The 15,672-nt window shown below is 38.4% G+C and overlaps 1 protein-coding gene across 1 annotated transcript in view; it reads left to right on the forward strand.

Moving 5' to 3' along the window:
* LMBRD2 (LMBR1 domain containing 2) overlaps positions 1-15,158 on the forward strand; it is a 30,279-nt gene extending 15,121 nt beyond the window's left edge. Inside the window, exons 11-18 of the mRNA XM_054283363.1 lie at positions 583-716; positions 925-1,030; positions 1,740-1,837; positions 3,612-3,715; positions 5,778-5,824; positions 7,589-7,691; positions 8,880-9,009; positions 11,496-15,158. Coding sequence (XP_054139338.1) covers positions 583-716; positions 925-1,030; positions 1,740-1,837; positions 3,612-3,715; positions 5,778-5,824; positions 7,589-7,691; positions 8,880-9,009; positions 11,496-11,556 — 783 coding nt within the window. The 3' untranslated portion in view covers positions 11,557-15,158. The remainder of the gene's footprint in view (positions 1-582; positions 717-924; positions 1,031-1,739; positions 1,838-3,611; positions 3,716-5,777; positions 5,825-7,588; positions 7,692-8,879; positions 9,010-11,495) is intronic.
* The last annotated feature ends 514 nt before the right edge of the window (positions 15,159-15,672 follow it).

A 15,672-nucleotide genomic window follows, 5' to 3' on the forward strand; every position in this document is an offset into this window, starting at 1 on the left:
AAACTCAGAAATACCTGGTGAAGGCATGACCTAGCTGGCCTGAATATCATGTGTAGAGTAATTTCTGAAACAGTAGGTTGGAACATAGGTGTGAATTAGACTTTCTGTCTAAACAGTCATGTGTGTGACCTCAGTTTCCTAAACAGGGATTTGCAAATGACCAAGAATCCTGTCAAAGGTGTGGCTAGTGTATGTGTGCACAAATTTATCAGTAAAATACCGAGCTGAAAAATTCCAGTATACTTAGCAAAGGCTGATTTGAAAACACTTGGTTTATGCCTTTTTTCGTGGGAATAAATGCCAGATCAGTCATGGTAATTATTGAGGCAATTACAGCAATTTTATTTACATTAACAAGAAGTAGTAGAATGTTTCTAGGGTCAGCTGTGTTAGCTTATGTGTAAAATGTTATAATTTCCAGTTTAAATTGCTCTGAAAAACTCCCAAAACTCTTCTCAGAGATGGTGGTGTTCTCACATCTCAAAATGAGAAGTAAAGGCTGGAGATGGTCTCTGCATGTGACAGACCTTTAATAAAATTCTACATTTAAGCAACTTAACAACACCTTTTTTTTCCCCCTAGATGGCCTGTTTTCTTACCATATTTTTCTTAAGTATCTGTGTTTACTCTACTGTCTTCAGGATCCGTGTATTTAACTATTACTACTTAGCTTCACATCATCAGACAGATGCATACAGTCTCCTTTTCAGTGGCATGTGAGTATTTGGTATATGTTTTACAGGTGTTCTATCAAATACTGAATTGAAAATGTCCATAAAACTTCCATTTACATTCTTTAATTTGTAATTTATGGGTATAATTCCTAATGAGCGCTACACTGTTGTTCTATGATAGATCCAGTCATGACTTTGTAGGTTATCTAAGAAACGCTTTTAAATGCTGTTGCCTCTTGCATTTGTGCAGGTTATTTTGCCGTCTTACTCCACCATTGTGCTTGAACTTTCTGGGCTTGACCCATATGGATGCAACAATCTCTCACAAAAACACTCAGCCAACTGCTTATACATCTGTAAGTAAGAAAATAGGGGTTTGAGCTTTCAGTATGGTTTGGAGAATAGACGCAGTATTTTTAAATATATCTTATTGTAAAATACAGATTTTCAAATATTTTCAATCTTTCCAATGTGGTAAAAAATACTTGGTTATAGGCGAGGAGTTTGGTAATGATTTCTAGAAGTCATCAATAGCTTCCCCCCCGCCACCACCCCTTTATCTTAAGAAAGTAAAGTATTGTACTTTAGAGTTCAGGGTGTTCTTCATTTCCTAATACCAATTTCTGTAAGTTTTAGCTTTCAGTGGCTTTAGCATGTAGGCAATCCCTATAGATCAGGAGCAATCCTAACTTCCTATTGAAAATTAGTGAATTTGGTTTTATTGAATACCTTGTTTTTGTGTGGCAAGTTGTATCTCATGTCTTTGTTGTTAGTAACTAGATTTTTTTGTGTGAAAAACTGGAGACTTTTTTGCAGCAAATGAAAACAATCCACCAGATTTGCCCTTGTTCTAGAGTGGGTGAGACTACAAAATCTAGCATTTTAGAAATCTCAAAGTGCTGGAGGTGACCTTTACATCTGCTTATTCTCAAGCAGACCTGTGATAATATTGCTTATGTTTCAGTTACTGTAAAGGATCGTGTATTTGTGAGAAGGCACGATCTTCATGGGTTTGTGTAGAATATAGCTAATTAGAGCTTGTTCTTGGGAATGTTTGTTTCCTAGATAATGGGATCCATGAGAGTGCTGTCCTTCATTGCAGATGGATTCTATATCTACTACCCAATGCTTGTTGTCATTCTCTGTATTGCTACGTACTTCAGGTAAGTGATTTGCAAAACAGATCCTCCGTGCTCCTTTACATTAATAAGACTAGTTTCATCTATTTCAGGAAGAGATTCAGTACGCCTTTTCCAGCAGTTGTGTCATTCTAATAAAAATGTAAAACCTAAATCCATAGATTGCTATTTATATAGGGGAAATGTATACATGTTAAAAATACAGATTGTATTAACTCATAACTGAGTTAATTTAAACTTCATTCCTAGATCTTAAGGGGTGATCTGTTCAAACTTTGGAGCCTGGGGACATTTAGATTGTGCTTTTGAGATTAAAATTATCATGAGAAAGCTGTTTCCAGCAAAGTTTTCTAAGAAATTAAGGACCACTAGCAGCATTTTTAGGTATTGAACTTTCTAAAGACTGATATCAAGTTTCTGATGTGTTACTAAACTTCTGGTAACACATGCTGGATTAAGTAATTTGATCTTGTTTCCCTAAAGCACAGTTTGTTGGAGGCTGGAAGGGTAACTGCAGAAAACATCATTACATTCTTGCTTTATAATTTCAAAATGTCTCCTTTTGATCACTGTAAGGGATGAGATACTTCTAGTCTGATCTTGCTGAAATACAAATTTATGTTAGTATCTTCAATTCTGCATTACCATTCAGTCAGAAGCAATCTCTGTGTTTTTTAGTCATGGTCAATGTAGTGGAGTGCCTTGGATATCCATTAATATTGTGTGTGTATCTACAGATAGTAAGTAACAAGTATCTAGTTGTGAGTTTTCCATTTTACCTTGAAGTTAAGTGACAAAAGTGGTGGTGGAGCTAAAAAAACAAACAAAACAAAGCAAACAACAAACAGGAAAGCAAATTACAAGAAGAGAGAAATTTGACCTCTTGTGCGTGATGATCATCCTGGGCCTTGAATGCCAAAGTGAAAAGGGAGAATAAAAATTAAAGGAGAGAAGGTTGCTTTAATGACCTCTGCTAATAAAGATACATGCAAAAACTAAGGTTGAATTAAAATCTGTTGAGGAAAGATGATTCTCCTTTGCTTAATCCAGCAGTCTTAAAGTTAAGGTAGTATCAGGAAAAAATATATCAGTACTCCAGTTTGGGGGAAGGAAAACAGTACAAAAACAGCAATTGTGTTTTCTGGTGTGAAGTTGAAAAGATTAAAGTGATTTCATGCTATGTAGTTCCAGGATTGGCTTAAAAAAGGTGGAGCAAGCTTGCTACCTGACTGCTGCCAATGGCTATCCAAATGGGCAGCCAGCATCCCTACAGCTTAAAAGTATGCAGTTCATATTCTCCTGAGTGAAACCCTGAGGTGAAAGTGGATTTCCTATGTTGTTACTGTTTCAACAACGGAGAAATCAGAATAAGAAGAATTTTTATGGTAATTGTCTTCTGGCAAAGAGGAGTTGATGACATATTATAGGTGCAAATTCTGTTATATCTGAGAACATTTAAAGCAAACGTCTCATGTTAGACGCATTTAAAGCTAGTGTCATTTGCACTACTCTCAGATTATGCGCATTTTAGTCTCTGTTTGAGTAGAGTTATTCTATCACTTCCAGTTGTATTTAGGAATGTGTTACTGTTCTGGGTCACCTAGGTCACCCTACTGTTCTGGGTCGCCAGTTATTGTTCTGAGTTCGGAATTTTCTGTTTTCTTCTTTTCTTCTTTGTTTTTCCTTTTTGCTTGGATTGTTCATACAGTTCTGAATAGTTTGTTTTACATTTTGTTCTGTAATGTATCTAAATTACTAATTGTAAATTAACAAAGGAAATTGCTTCTTCTTTTACCAGTTTAGGAACTCGTTGTTTGAATCTTTTGGGGTTCCAGCAGTTCATGGGTGATAGCGAAATGACCTCGGATTTGATTGATGAAGGAAAAGAGCTAATCAGGAGAGGTAAATTAGGTCTTCTGTCACAGTCTGTCTGTAAAATTATAGTACTATAGAATCATGAAGGCTAGAAAAGACCTCTAAGATAGAGTCCAACCCTTATTCCAGCACTGACAGGTTCACCACTGAACCATGTCTGCAAATGCTACAGCTGCACATCTTTTAAATACTCTCAGGGATGGTGACTCCAGACTTCTCTGAGCAGCCTATTCCAATGTCTGACAACCCTTTCAGTGAAGAATTTTTTCCTAATACCCAAACTTCATAGCACAACTTCAGGCCATTGCCTCTTGTCTTGTTGTTTATTGAAGACCAACCCCTACCTCACTACACCCTCTTGTCAGGGAGTTGTTAAGTGATAAGGACTCCTGTGAGCCTGCTCTTTTCCAGGCTCAACACTCCCACCTCCTTCAGCTGCTCCTCATCACAGTCCTGCTTCAGACCCTTTCCCAGCTCCATTGCCCTTCTCTGGACTCAGAACTGGACCCAGGCCCAGAACTGGACACAGGATTTGTAATGTGGCCTCTCCAGTACTCAGCACAGAAGGGCAGTCACTGCCCTGTTCCTGCTGGCCACACCATTGCTGATCCAGGCCAGGTGCCTTTGGCTTTCCTGGCCACCTGGGTACATCCTGGCTCACGTTCAGCCACTCTCGGCCAGCACTCCCAAGTCCTTTTCCAAAAGGCTGCTTTCCAACTGCTCTGGCTGAGGCCTTTAGCATTGTGTAGGTTGTTGTGACCCAATTGAAAATTGAAAGGAAAGTGGTTTGTGAGCATTCTGACCAGCTGCCTCTGTCCTTTTGGGTCGATCCCATCTGGCCCCACAGATCTGTGGCTGTCCATGCAGTGTAGCAGGTCACAGATCGTATCCCCTTGGATTCTGGGGACTTTATTCTGTTCCCCATCCCTGCCTTCCAGCTCAGGGAACCTGGTACTCGGACAACAATTGGTCTCAGTCTTAAAGACTGAGGTAAAAATGCAGTAAGTACCTCAGTATTTTCATCATCATATAGTATGTTTTTGGTTTACGTTTGTCTGAAATGTTGCAGAAAAAAAAAAGCATACTGTCAGTCAGTATTTTGAAAGCTGTACTGAGGAAGGCCACAGCACAAACTGCAATAAACTTAGAGCACTCTGGTCACTATGTAAAGTCCACTGATGGACTTCATTGACATCTTCAATGAAGTACCAGTTTTACTCATCCAGTATCTGAATTTTAGATATTTCTAAATATGTTATAGTGTGTTACTGAACAAATAATACCTTAGCAGGTGCTTGTGTAATCTGTCATAAAGGATGATTAACATTTACACTGTCTTTATCATCAACAAACTAATCTTTTTTTTGTGTGTTGATTGAGCTGCACAAATTCAGTCATTTCTTCAGTCTTTTTTGTTATGTCAATTAGCTGTGTTTGACTAGAGAAGGCATGTTTTTTGTGTAGAACTGGAATTATCTGCTGGTATGGAAAGCTTTTAATTTTGCATTAATTTTTATTGAAAGTATTTCTTAAAAGTTGCAAAAAGCCATTGTAATCTTTGAGTAAATGTTTAGAAATTAAAATTTCTGGAGACAGTGTTATATTATGGAATTCCTTTATTCCAACAGTTGATGAAAAACCTGGGTTTACTTAGAGTAGTACTATGGGTTTTTTTAGTAAAAGACCAAAGTTTCATTCCCTTAAATAAAAGGCAATGATGACATTGATATTGTAATGTTATATGTCTTGATTCAAAAATGCTGAAGTTTTTTCTTAATTTCTTTTTCTTAATATCTTACTCTCCCAGTTATTTCTAAGGGTTTGTTTGACTTTTTTTTTGTTCTTTGCTCGCTGATATCCAAATGTTATGCTGTGATCCAAGATACCATCATGACAAAATAACTCTGATGGGAAATCCCATAATGATAGACTAACTGCTTTTTGTTTTGTTTTTGTTTAATTGTAAAAGGCATGTATTTCAATAAGAATCTTCATTAGTTAACTTCATGTTTTTATTGTTTATTTTTAAAAAATGCTAATGATTTTCCATATATGGAGCTCAGATAAAGTTTCTTTTTTTTATTTTTAGAGAAAAGGAAACGACAGAGGCAGGAAGAAGGTGAAAACAGAAGAAGGGTATGAGATTTGTTTGGCTAGTTTTAACATTACACTGCAATATCTGATAGGATTTATCATGGATATTTAATTCAGAATTGCCTATTTCACATAAAAAGAGTCCCAAATAATTGATGGAATCAGTTTAATCTTGATGAATAGTCTTGACTGGGTTATTTATAGGTTAGAGGACAATTTTAATAGCACTACTTGGACACCATTGTTACTCAGTGTGCTGTGGTGTACGCCAGTAGGTACAACAAGCATTAAAAAGGGTCCTGATTACTAGGATACAGAATAATCTAAAATGGCATATTGCCAGTCTCTTAGACTGATGCTGCTCTACTTGAAATTACTGCAGTTGCAGAGTTGTCACACTGAAATGTAGACTCCTCCCAAATTTATTGTTTTGTGTGCTCATTGGAAAGTCATAGGCACAGGTTCTATTTTGTTTTTTGCCAGAGGAGGAAATTACACTTAAGACAGAATTAATAGTTTCTGCTGAATAACAGACAGAATGTTTGATTCAAATCATGTTTTCTGCGCATATTGTATTGAAAGATTTGTGAAGCTTTAGTTTTTCACTAGTTTGTAACAAAATCTAGTATAGAAAGTCACAATAAAAGGTAGATGAGAGAAAGGGTGCCTGCAAGACAATACTGGGAATAAAATCTCTTGGTTTACCAAGATCAGGTATAGTTTAATCCCCAATGACAGTCAGTGCTGCATAGACCTTTCTTTTGATCCTGTCCTGGTTTAGGGCAAATTTGGGAGAAAACCTCCAAAAGGGCCCCCCCTGCAAGCAAACCCACACGGCCGCTCCCCCAACTGGATCAGGAAACATTTCCTCAGAGAGAAGTGGAAAGAACCTGTTTATTTAACAGCCAAAGCATTCCCCAGCACACAAAATGAACAATACCAGGTGTCAAAACTCTTTCACCGCTCTGAAGAGATGACAAATTCAGAAAGCCTCTCCTGTGGGTGGTCACTCTGTTATCAATCCCTCTGGCACTGGCAAAGGCTGCTGCCCACAGCAGGCCCTGGTGGCCACAAAGTGCAAGCTCTCGGTGCTCCCCAGGTCCCAGTCCAGAGCAGGCTTGAACAGTTCCAAGGAAAAGGAAAGAAAACCAGTCCAGGGAAATCTTCTCTGCCTCAGCTAGCTAAACTAACTAAAAAGCAATGAAGGGCTCTGTTCTGATCCATCCAATGTGGAGGAGTGAGTTGCAGTCTCTGATAACAAACTCCATGCTTCTTTTTCACTTCCCACCTTCACTCTCAGAACCAGTCTTGAAGGCATAGAATATAATATCCAGCATAAACAGAACAGATGACTGGGGATACAAGCATCATAATGTCACCCTAGGACAGATCCTTTCCCTCCATCTTGTAGTTTTAAAACTTGAACTTGTTGGGAAGCAAAACAGCAAATGTATGATACATTTAATATACAGTGAAATGACCTTACACTAAGCTATGAATTTTTATGTGCTATGTGCATCTTGTTATTTTTCCGTTCTGCCACTAGATGGAAGTAGTGATCAATAAAAGCAGCAGTTCCCACCATAACTTAGAGCAGTTAGCTGAACTTTGAGAGCAGATTCGAGATGCAATTTCCTTTATAGAAGTCTTTTTCTTAAGAACAATTACGATAACTGGTTTAGTGAAGGAACACGTTTTGCGTTTAAAATGAAACAAAAATTTTTCCTGTGTTTAGATACTGAACTGTTAGTTGCTGTGTTGCTTTTTCCTCCCAACTTATATTTTTCTTGGTGGTCTTTTTTCCAGGAATGGAAGGAGCGGTATGGAAATAGAGAGGATTCCACCAGAAGCAGAGCTGTCCACACAGACCAGAAAGAATCTAGCTTCTCAGAGACCAATGCCAATAGACGTAAGCTTTGTGGGTTGGAGGGGAAGTTTGTTTTGTTTTGTTTCAGTACATTTTCTTCACAACACTGGCTGTGAAAGTAGTTTCAAATATTCTGCTTTTTGTCTTAGATGCTGTGCCGATAATGTTCACTTCTGTGGCTCAGTGTCACCTTGCCATTTAAGGCACTCAAAAGAGTACTGTATTTCTTTCCATCTCCAAAGTTGGGATCAGAGGTTCTTACTATTCTTCAGACCAATTACTTGATCTTATGGGATATATAATGATTGCCATTAGGCTAGCAGTTGTCGACAATGAAACTTCATGATGCACTTGAAGTTGGGTGTTGTAAATCTTAAAATTCACCTCTTCTGTTTGCAAGTGAGCTGTCTCAGACTGGAATAATGGAGCAATCAGATGACCAACAAATGTGACACCACATAAGTGTATATACATTCATTTAATAATGTGTATTAGCAAAATACTTTTTTTTGTGGATGCTTTAAATTTCCAAAAGACTTTGTCAGAATGTGAATGTTTTTTTCTGTATTTTTTTGTGCTCTTGTAAGCTAACAGCAAGTCAAATGAAACTGAAGAAAAAGGAGGAAAAAGGGGAGAAGGAGGAGGAAAGCTTTGAATATGCTTTTAAGAAAATACTGATAGATTTCCCTTTCCTCTGTACAAAGTTGCAAACCCAGATTTTTAGTGGTAGAGTAACTGAAATTGCTTTCTAATGTTCATCATGTGATCATGTAGCATTCCAGCCCTAAAACAAGACATAGGTACTGACCTAGTGAATGTCACAGAATGAACTGCAATACAACACATGAGATTGATTTTTTAAAAAATAAACAAAAGCAAACAAAAAACCAGTCTGAACAGCTTAGTTAAAGCATGAAGCTGGGAGGATGAATGTATGATTTAAAAGTAATGCCTGCCAGTAGGTTCTTATTTTCCATGATTCTTTGCAAGATAGATCTCAACCTATTGGAGGGGCAAAAGTTTTAGTTGCATTTCTGTGGAGATACTAAATGGAAATACTACAAGTTTGAGCAAGTTTCGTTTAATATTAAATCTACTCCAAATCATTGCACTTTTGCTTTGGATGAGATTGCTTTGTTATTCTTAGTGCTTTTTTAGATTTAATGTCTTCATACCCTTCAGGCTGTTTACAAAGCAAGTAAGTGTCTTTCACTCCTTTTACTTATTCAGCACTATCAAAGTATACCCGTTCAAATGGTAGGACTGAAAGAGATAGAATAGAACTCCTCCAGGATGCAGAACCTTTGGATTTTAATGCAGACTCTGTTAATGATGACCCCCTTGAATCGGACTCAGGAAGGTGAGGAATGTTCTCTGTAATTTCCAGTTAAAAGTTTCTGTTGTCTTCTGTTTTCTGACCTATGACAGCTGTATTAAATGTTTCATAATAACAGTTTTGTAAACGAAGTTTATAATTCCATCTAACTTTTTTCCTTTCTTCTTTTTCCCCTATAATTAGGAAATAATTTTAAAACCTATTAAAACCTGAAGGTGTTCCACGTTTTTAGAAATGTCAGAATAAGATTTGAGCTGGATATAATGTTATATATGGAATACCTTGAAAACCACTGCATGTAAAACCAGTGAATTACGTGCATGTTAAGGAAACATTCCTGGTGTGACCATCTCTGGCCATTCGTGGTGCAGTCAGGGGATCACAATTGTGCCACCCCAGACTTTCACTGCTGGGACTGAAGCCCCTTCACCACAGGCAGCTCCAGTGACCCAAGGACCAGGTGGACCAAGTCCCCCTTTCCCTCCCTACTCACTCCACTCTCACAGTCAGAAAATTTTCCCTTTCCAACTCAACCATAGGTTTCCCATAGCAGAGTCCCAGATACCTGGTTCCTTTAATCATGGTGCAGTGACAGCATAACAGCTTGGATTGGTGCCTCTAGGAAGGAACCCCAAACAAAAAAATCCCGGAGCTTTTACACCCTCACAGCCCATGTGCACCGTGTTCCAGGCTCTTCCAGCTGAACCCTTGGCTCCTGCACAGTCTCAGTGTCCAGTCCACTGGCTGGGCCAAAGGTCCCTGTGCCCTTTGTTAGTTGTTCTTGGCACCTTGCCTGGGGCTCCCATTTCCTGACATCCAGGGCACAGCCTGCAGCTGCACACTGAGCTGCCAGCTCTAGGTGTATGCCTCAACAGACAGAGGTGCAGTGTAAGGTTTTCCCTGATTTCCTACAAAGCTCAGCTGGAGAAAGCTCACTTGATTTCCCAGTAAAAAATCCATTATGAAAAGGCTGCAGGAAATAAAACTGAATGTTACAGGATCCGCTGCAGGAATACAGCTGGGTATCAGATCTTGGAGCTACTAAAGTGAATTAAAATCGGAACTTCCTGAACAGAGAGTACCAGACTGCACTGTGTAGCTCTGTCTGTAGTAGAGAATTTTGTGATTGTCTGGTTGTGACTGCAACACCAAATTGCCTCAGAGTACCTTATGTAACTGCTAAGCTCTGCTTCATTTAAGAAACAAGCAATACATTGTATGGGTGCTTTTTTATTGGGGGGGGGGGGTGGATATAGTGTAGAAATGACAAATAATACAAAATTCACATAAAAAAAACTTATAATTTGTTGTTTTTCAGCTTAAACTATTTTACCCCATCACAAAGTCACAGAAAGTCATTGTTTCAGTGGACTTCTATCTGTAATGTCAATAACAAATGCCAGCTTAGAAACATGTAAAGAATGCTGTGAAATGGCACTGCCAGGTTTCACAGGTTGATTCAGACAACTGGTTTAGTCTCGTGTCACCACATTTGAGCACTTGGGGGTTTCTAAACACATGAGTTTAAAGAGGAGCTACCCTAGAATTTCTGTCAGCAGTTGGCTTCCATGCAGTGTCAAAGGGATTGTCTACTATAAACAGGAGTATGTATATGTAATTATTCTGGAGCAAATACTTTTCAAGGACAGTGTCAGAAGTCTCCAGGAATCTATATATGCTTTGCAAAGTGGAACATTCTAAACTTCTTCTTTAAAAAGAAAATCAGGAGCTTCAAAGCTTAGTTGGGCTTTGCCTAGTAACCTTCATTTCATTTCATGGAGGTAATAAGTCAAGAGTAATTGCATATGGAATTTCAGTTAATGTAGAAGTAGCTTATGTAACATTAGTTTTCAAAACTAGAGCTCCTGCAGTAAATAGAACACTTTTGGACTGTAAGGGCAGTTAGGATACCAGGTTCTGGCTTTGTGTTCATTCAGATTTTACTAAATACTACAGCAAATAGCTTCATTGTGCCTGTGTTGGACTTTGTGCTTTTAAAGTGTTTCTAAAAATATATTTGATCAACAATTTGTGAAATTTCTTTTTTACCAATAAGCATGCAGGCATTTGTTTGATGCAGGCATTATCTTTGATATTCTTCTTCTAAGAATACCCCATGAGATGTACTGTTAAGCACCTGCAGCTACTTTATGGGTGCCTTTGTTTGTTTGGGTTTATTGTGTTTTGGGTTTCTGTTGGTTTGTTAAGCTGTTGGTGTAGTTGGGATTTTTAAAAAGGTCCTGTTCAACCAAAACATCAAACTTCTTTCCTTTGTTTTAGGAAACAGTTCTTTAAGACTCCCAGTATTCATATAGCTGTTTCTCTTGGTCACATGAGGTTTAATTTAATGACTGTCTTTCAAATTCTCATGAAGACTAATTCAGTAGAACATCAAATTAATCATCCACTAGAGTCAAGGAGAAAGATTGCAATGAGAGTTAGATGATTTAATGGGTCTTTATTTTTCTATTTCCTGTGACACTTTTTCGCTTCTAAAATTGATTCTGCAGGTACCAGCCTGGTGGAAGATACCTGTCAATGTCTCGAAGCAAAATATTTGATGATGTCTAAGCTCATGAAAGCTAAAGAAAATTCAGTGGAAATCTAGCTCCTACTCATTGCTTGGAAAATACTGCATTTGCAATATGTCACTGAACTGTCAAAGACTCTTTAAAAAAAAACATGAAGGAACAACTCTTTGGGGAATGCACGTGTATGATAACTTCACCTCTAGTGATAGGAATATGCTTCTGCTGTTGTAGATACTGTTGTTCATCAGTGTGGGCTTTTGTGTCATGACCAAAAGGAAAAAAATATTTAAAGTTAATAGACGATAAACTCACTAATATACCTAGGGCTCAACTTGAACTGTAACAGTCTAAGTTTGGGAAATTTTCTGGAATTTTTTATTTTGTATTTTAACCAATGCTGTGAGAGCATATTGATGTATCCAAAGTGCAGTTATATCAACTATGCTTTTGCTGAGAAAGTTAGTCACAGAATGGTTTGGGTTGGAAGGAACCTTAAAGATCATCTAATTTCAAGGCCCTCTGCCATGGCAGGGACACCTTCTAGTGCTGCTCAGCCCTCCATCCAGCCTGGCCTTGAACACACCCAGGGATGGGACATCCACAAGTTCTGTGTGGCAACCTGTGCCAGTGCCTCACCACCCATACAGTAAAGAGTTTCTTTACATATCTAATCTAAATCTGTCTTCTTCAAATGTTCAGCCATTTCCCCTTGTCCTGTCACTACACTTCCTGATATAGAGTCTCTCTCCAGCTTCCCTTTAGGCACCTTCAGACACGGGAGAGTTTTTCCTGTGAGGTCTCCACACAACATTCTCTTCACCAGGCTGTAAAGCCCCAACTTTTTCAGCTGATCTTCACTGAGGGAGGTGCTCCAGTCCTCTCACCAACCTGGTGGCCCCCTCTGTGCTGGCTCCAGCAGGTCCCTGTGGTTCCTGTGCTGGGAGCCCAGGGCTGGATGCAGTGCTCCAGGTGGGTCTCAGCAGAGCAGAGCAGAGGGGCAGAATCCCCTCCCTGCCCTGCTGCCCACGGGGCTCTGGGTGCAGCCCAGGACACGTTTGGCTCTCTGGGCTGGGAGTGCCATGGCTGGGCCATGTGCAGCCTCTCACCCACAGCACCCCCACGCCCTTCTGGGCACGGCTGCTCTGGGGCTGCTCATGCCCAGCCTGTAAGCTGTGCCTGGGATTGCAATGACCCAGGTATAAGACCTTGCCCTTGCTTTGTACAGACACATCTCTCAAGCCTGTCCAGGTCCTTCTGGATGGCTTCCATTCCCTCCACTATCAACTGCACTGCACAGCTTGGTGTCCGCAGATAGCCCTTGAGGTTCCTTCCATCCTGGTACTCTGTGATTCCATGAAATTTTTTGGTATAAATTTTGGAGCGATGTGTGGTGGTCAGAAAAGGCTGTATTTTTTCTTTTCCAACATTACAAGCAGATACATGATTTTAGCATGTGTAAATAGTTGAAATTGAATATGGACCTGAGTGTCACTGTCAGATGAGCATATGTGCAATAGCAGGAATACATTATTGAAGATACAATGTCTGCTTAAGATCTTTACAGATGTAATGATTCAAAATCATGGCACTAGTGTTTTTGTAACTGTAAAAGAAATATACTATGAAGATGGAGTTAAATACTGAAACATGATAATTTGCACGCACCTCAGGCACAGCTTCAAACTCTAGACTATTTCTTTAAAAGAAGGGAAATACATAGCATGACTAGGTAATGGTAAACACTTTTTATATCCTAAATACCCTGGTTGCATTATGTATATCAGTTTTTAAGGTGCCTGTATTTTGCAGTAGGTTGTTGCAAAAAGAATAATACTTTGCCATTCAAAAATGCCAATTATTAACAGTGTAAAAAAGCTTCACATTAATTTCATTAGTGTAGGCATATTTTTAAACCATAGTTAGTTGTATGAATTTTCAAATATAATCATAAGGTAAAAGATGTGGTCAAATTCGTGATAACTTTGAAAATTTGAATAATTTAAAGCATTTTGGTTTTTGTCTGAAATCTTTGCCACTTGGGAGCTAGCTTTCTTATGTGCTTTTTGCAAAATTATGTTGAAAACTAAAAGAGAACATGTTTTTATCATACATTCTTTATCATGCTTAAAAAACACATCCTTAAAGCAGCTAGGAATGAATTATTCTGAAAAGTAAGTTTTCATGAATGACATATTCTAGTAATTTTTAACAATAGTCTGTGTTTTCTCAAGTAATTGTTAATGGGGATCTAACTCTACCTCCTGTGATTTTAGTATATGTGTTGTAACAGTAGTGGTATTTGTAATACATTGATCTGCCTGTTTTGAAACACTGAATTGTTACTATGAAGGAGAAAAATCTTTATTTGTATAGAAATAATTATATTAATAAATTAGCAGACATACAATAATTGTCAGTTTTGTTCTTAGGTGAATACAGTGAATGTCAACCATGCCCACAGGCATTCAAGCTCATGCAATTTCCAGACTACTCATATGAGGTCACTTTTTAGTTTGAGTACTTTGTGTCTGTAAAATCTTGTTCCAAGTCTTAGGCTTGAATCTTATCAGGGACTGGAAGTTGAGAAGATGAGTCTCTCTTTATTCAGATATTTCTTTAGGAATTCTATGGTAGCACCTATTTAATTTATTTTTGAACTACTTAGTAGTACTATCTTGAATTCATCCTTATATGAAAGGCGTTGTATACATTCTTGGGCACTCACCCATATGACTGTTCTTAGACTCTATATTTCTGTTTTAAAAATTTATATCAGCAGTTTATTTATGAAAACCTGTGGCAGAAATAAAATTCAAACTCTTTATATAACTCTTGAGATGTCACTTCAAAGGGATCTCATCAGAGCCAGTAGAAAAGCTATTACAAGGAGCTTCTGTTTTCTGAAAATCTGTGAAATAACTTTACCTCCTCCCTGGTGACCAGATAATGGGATTGAGCCTTCTTGCGGCCTGTTTTTTCCCCTCTCAGTGAAATGGCTGCAAACAGAATTTTCAGAGGAAACATGGTCAAGGTTTTATATAAAGCAGGTAACTAGTCCCTAGTGCAGATTTCATTGGAATACAGTAATTTGAAGAGTTGACTGTATAAATTAATGGCAGTGGGATTTCAGATTCTAACATAGACATTCCGCGCTGAACGTTTTTGACGTTGCAGTGCAGTAAGGGAGAACCAGTGGCTGCTTTTTGAGCTCTGAAAAGCTGTAAAGAATTCTCTGTATCATGCTTGGCAATGCCTGGTGTCACATCTTCTCTGGATGCTGTTTGGTTAGACAGGGAGTTGATTAGTGAAGTCAGGTTTCCTCCATTGTATGTATTGCTGACCAGGAGTTATCCAGGCTCTAATTACATGCAATTTATTGCCTAATTTAAAGTATGTTTTGAAAACTCACTATGGGTTTATATGACTGAATCTGGAATACTTTCAGTAAAGAAATAATCATGTACAACTATAGAAGAATAATATTTTCTGTTCACTTGAGCTAGTTTCAAACATGTTTGGTTACTGCTAGTACAAATAATGCAGAACTTGGCTGGGGGCTGTGTCCCTAAGGATTTACCCCTCTCCAGAGAGCTGTGGATGCCCTGTCCCTGGAAATGTTCAAGCCCAGGCTGGACATGGTTCTGAGCAATGTGCTGGCTAACCAGGAGGGCTGGACTAGGTGGCCTTTACAGATCCCTTGCAACCCAAACTGTTCTGGGATTCCATGGTGCTTCTCAGACAGATTTTGGCAACTCTTGATGGGTTCTTTCCTGCTACACCTCCAGTCCTAGTAGCCCTACAGCTAAATGAAGTTAAAACTAGCTTTGATGTATTAAAGCAGTGACTGTATTCTAGACTAACAGTGTTCCTGCATCACTTCTGATGCTACAGATTAGGTGATTTAAATACAATTCCCTTGCAGACTGTGCTGTTGGAAACTGAGTGTTAACGAATTTTTCAGTCAGTGTATTTATAGAGTCATATTTATTTGCTGCTAAAGAATGTAAATTTTATATATCTTTATTGTTTCACTTCCTGAATTACTGAGCAGTTAGTGTATACTTCTTGCCATCGTTTCTGCAGTTTTCTCTCTATCAGTGAACACCAAAAAAAGCCCCAAAACACCAAAAATTCCACCCAAGTTAAGTACAAATAT

The sequence above is a fragment of the Melozone crissalis genome, unplaced genomic scaffold, assembly GCF_028551555.1.
Source record: "Melozone crissalis strain CALT ecotype California unplaced genomic scaffold, PUWL_Pcris_2 ptg000036l_1, whole genome shotgun sequence".
In the NCBI taxonomy this organism is placed as follows: domain Eukaryota; kingdom Metazoa; phylum Chordata; class Aves; order Passeriformes; family Passerellidae; genus Melozone; species Melozone crissalis.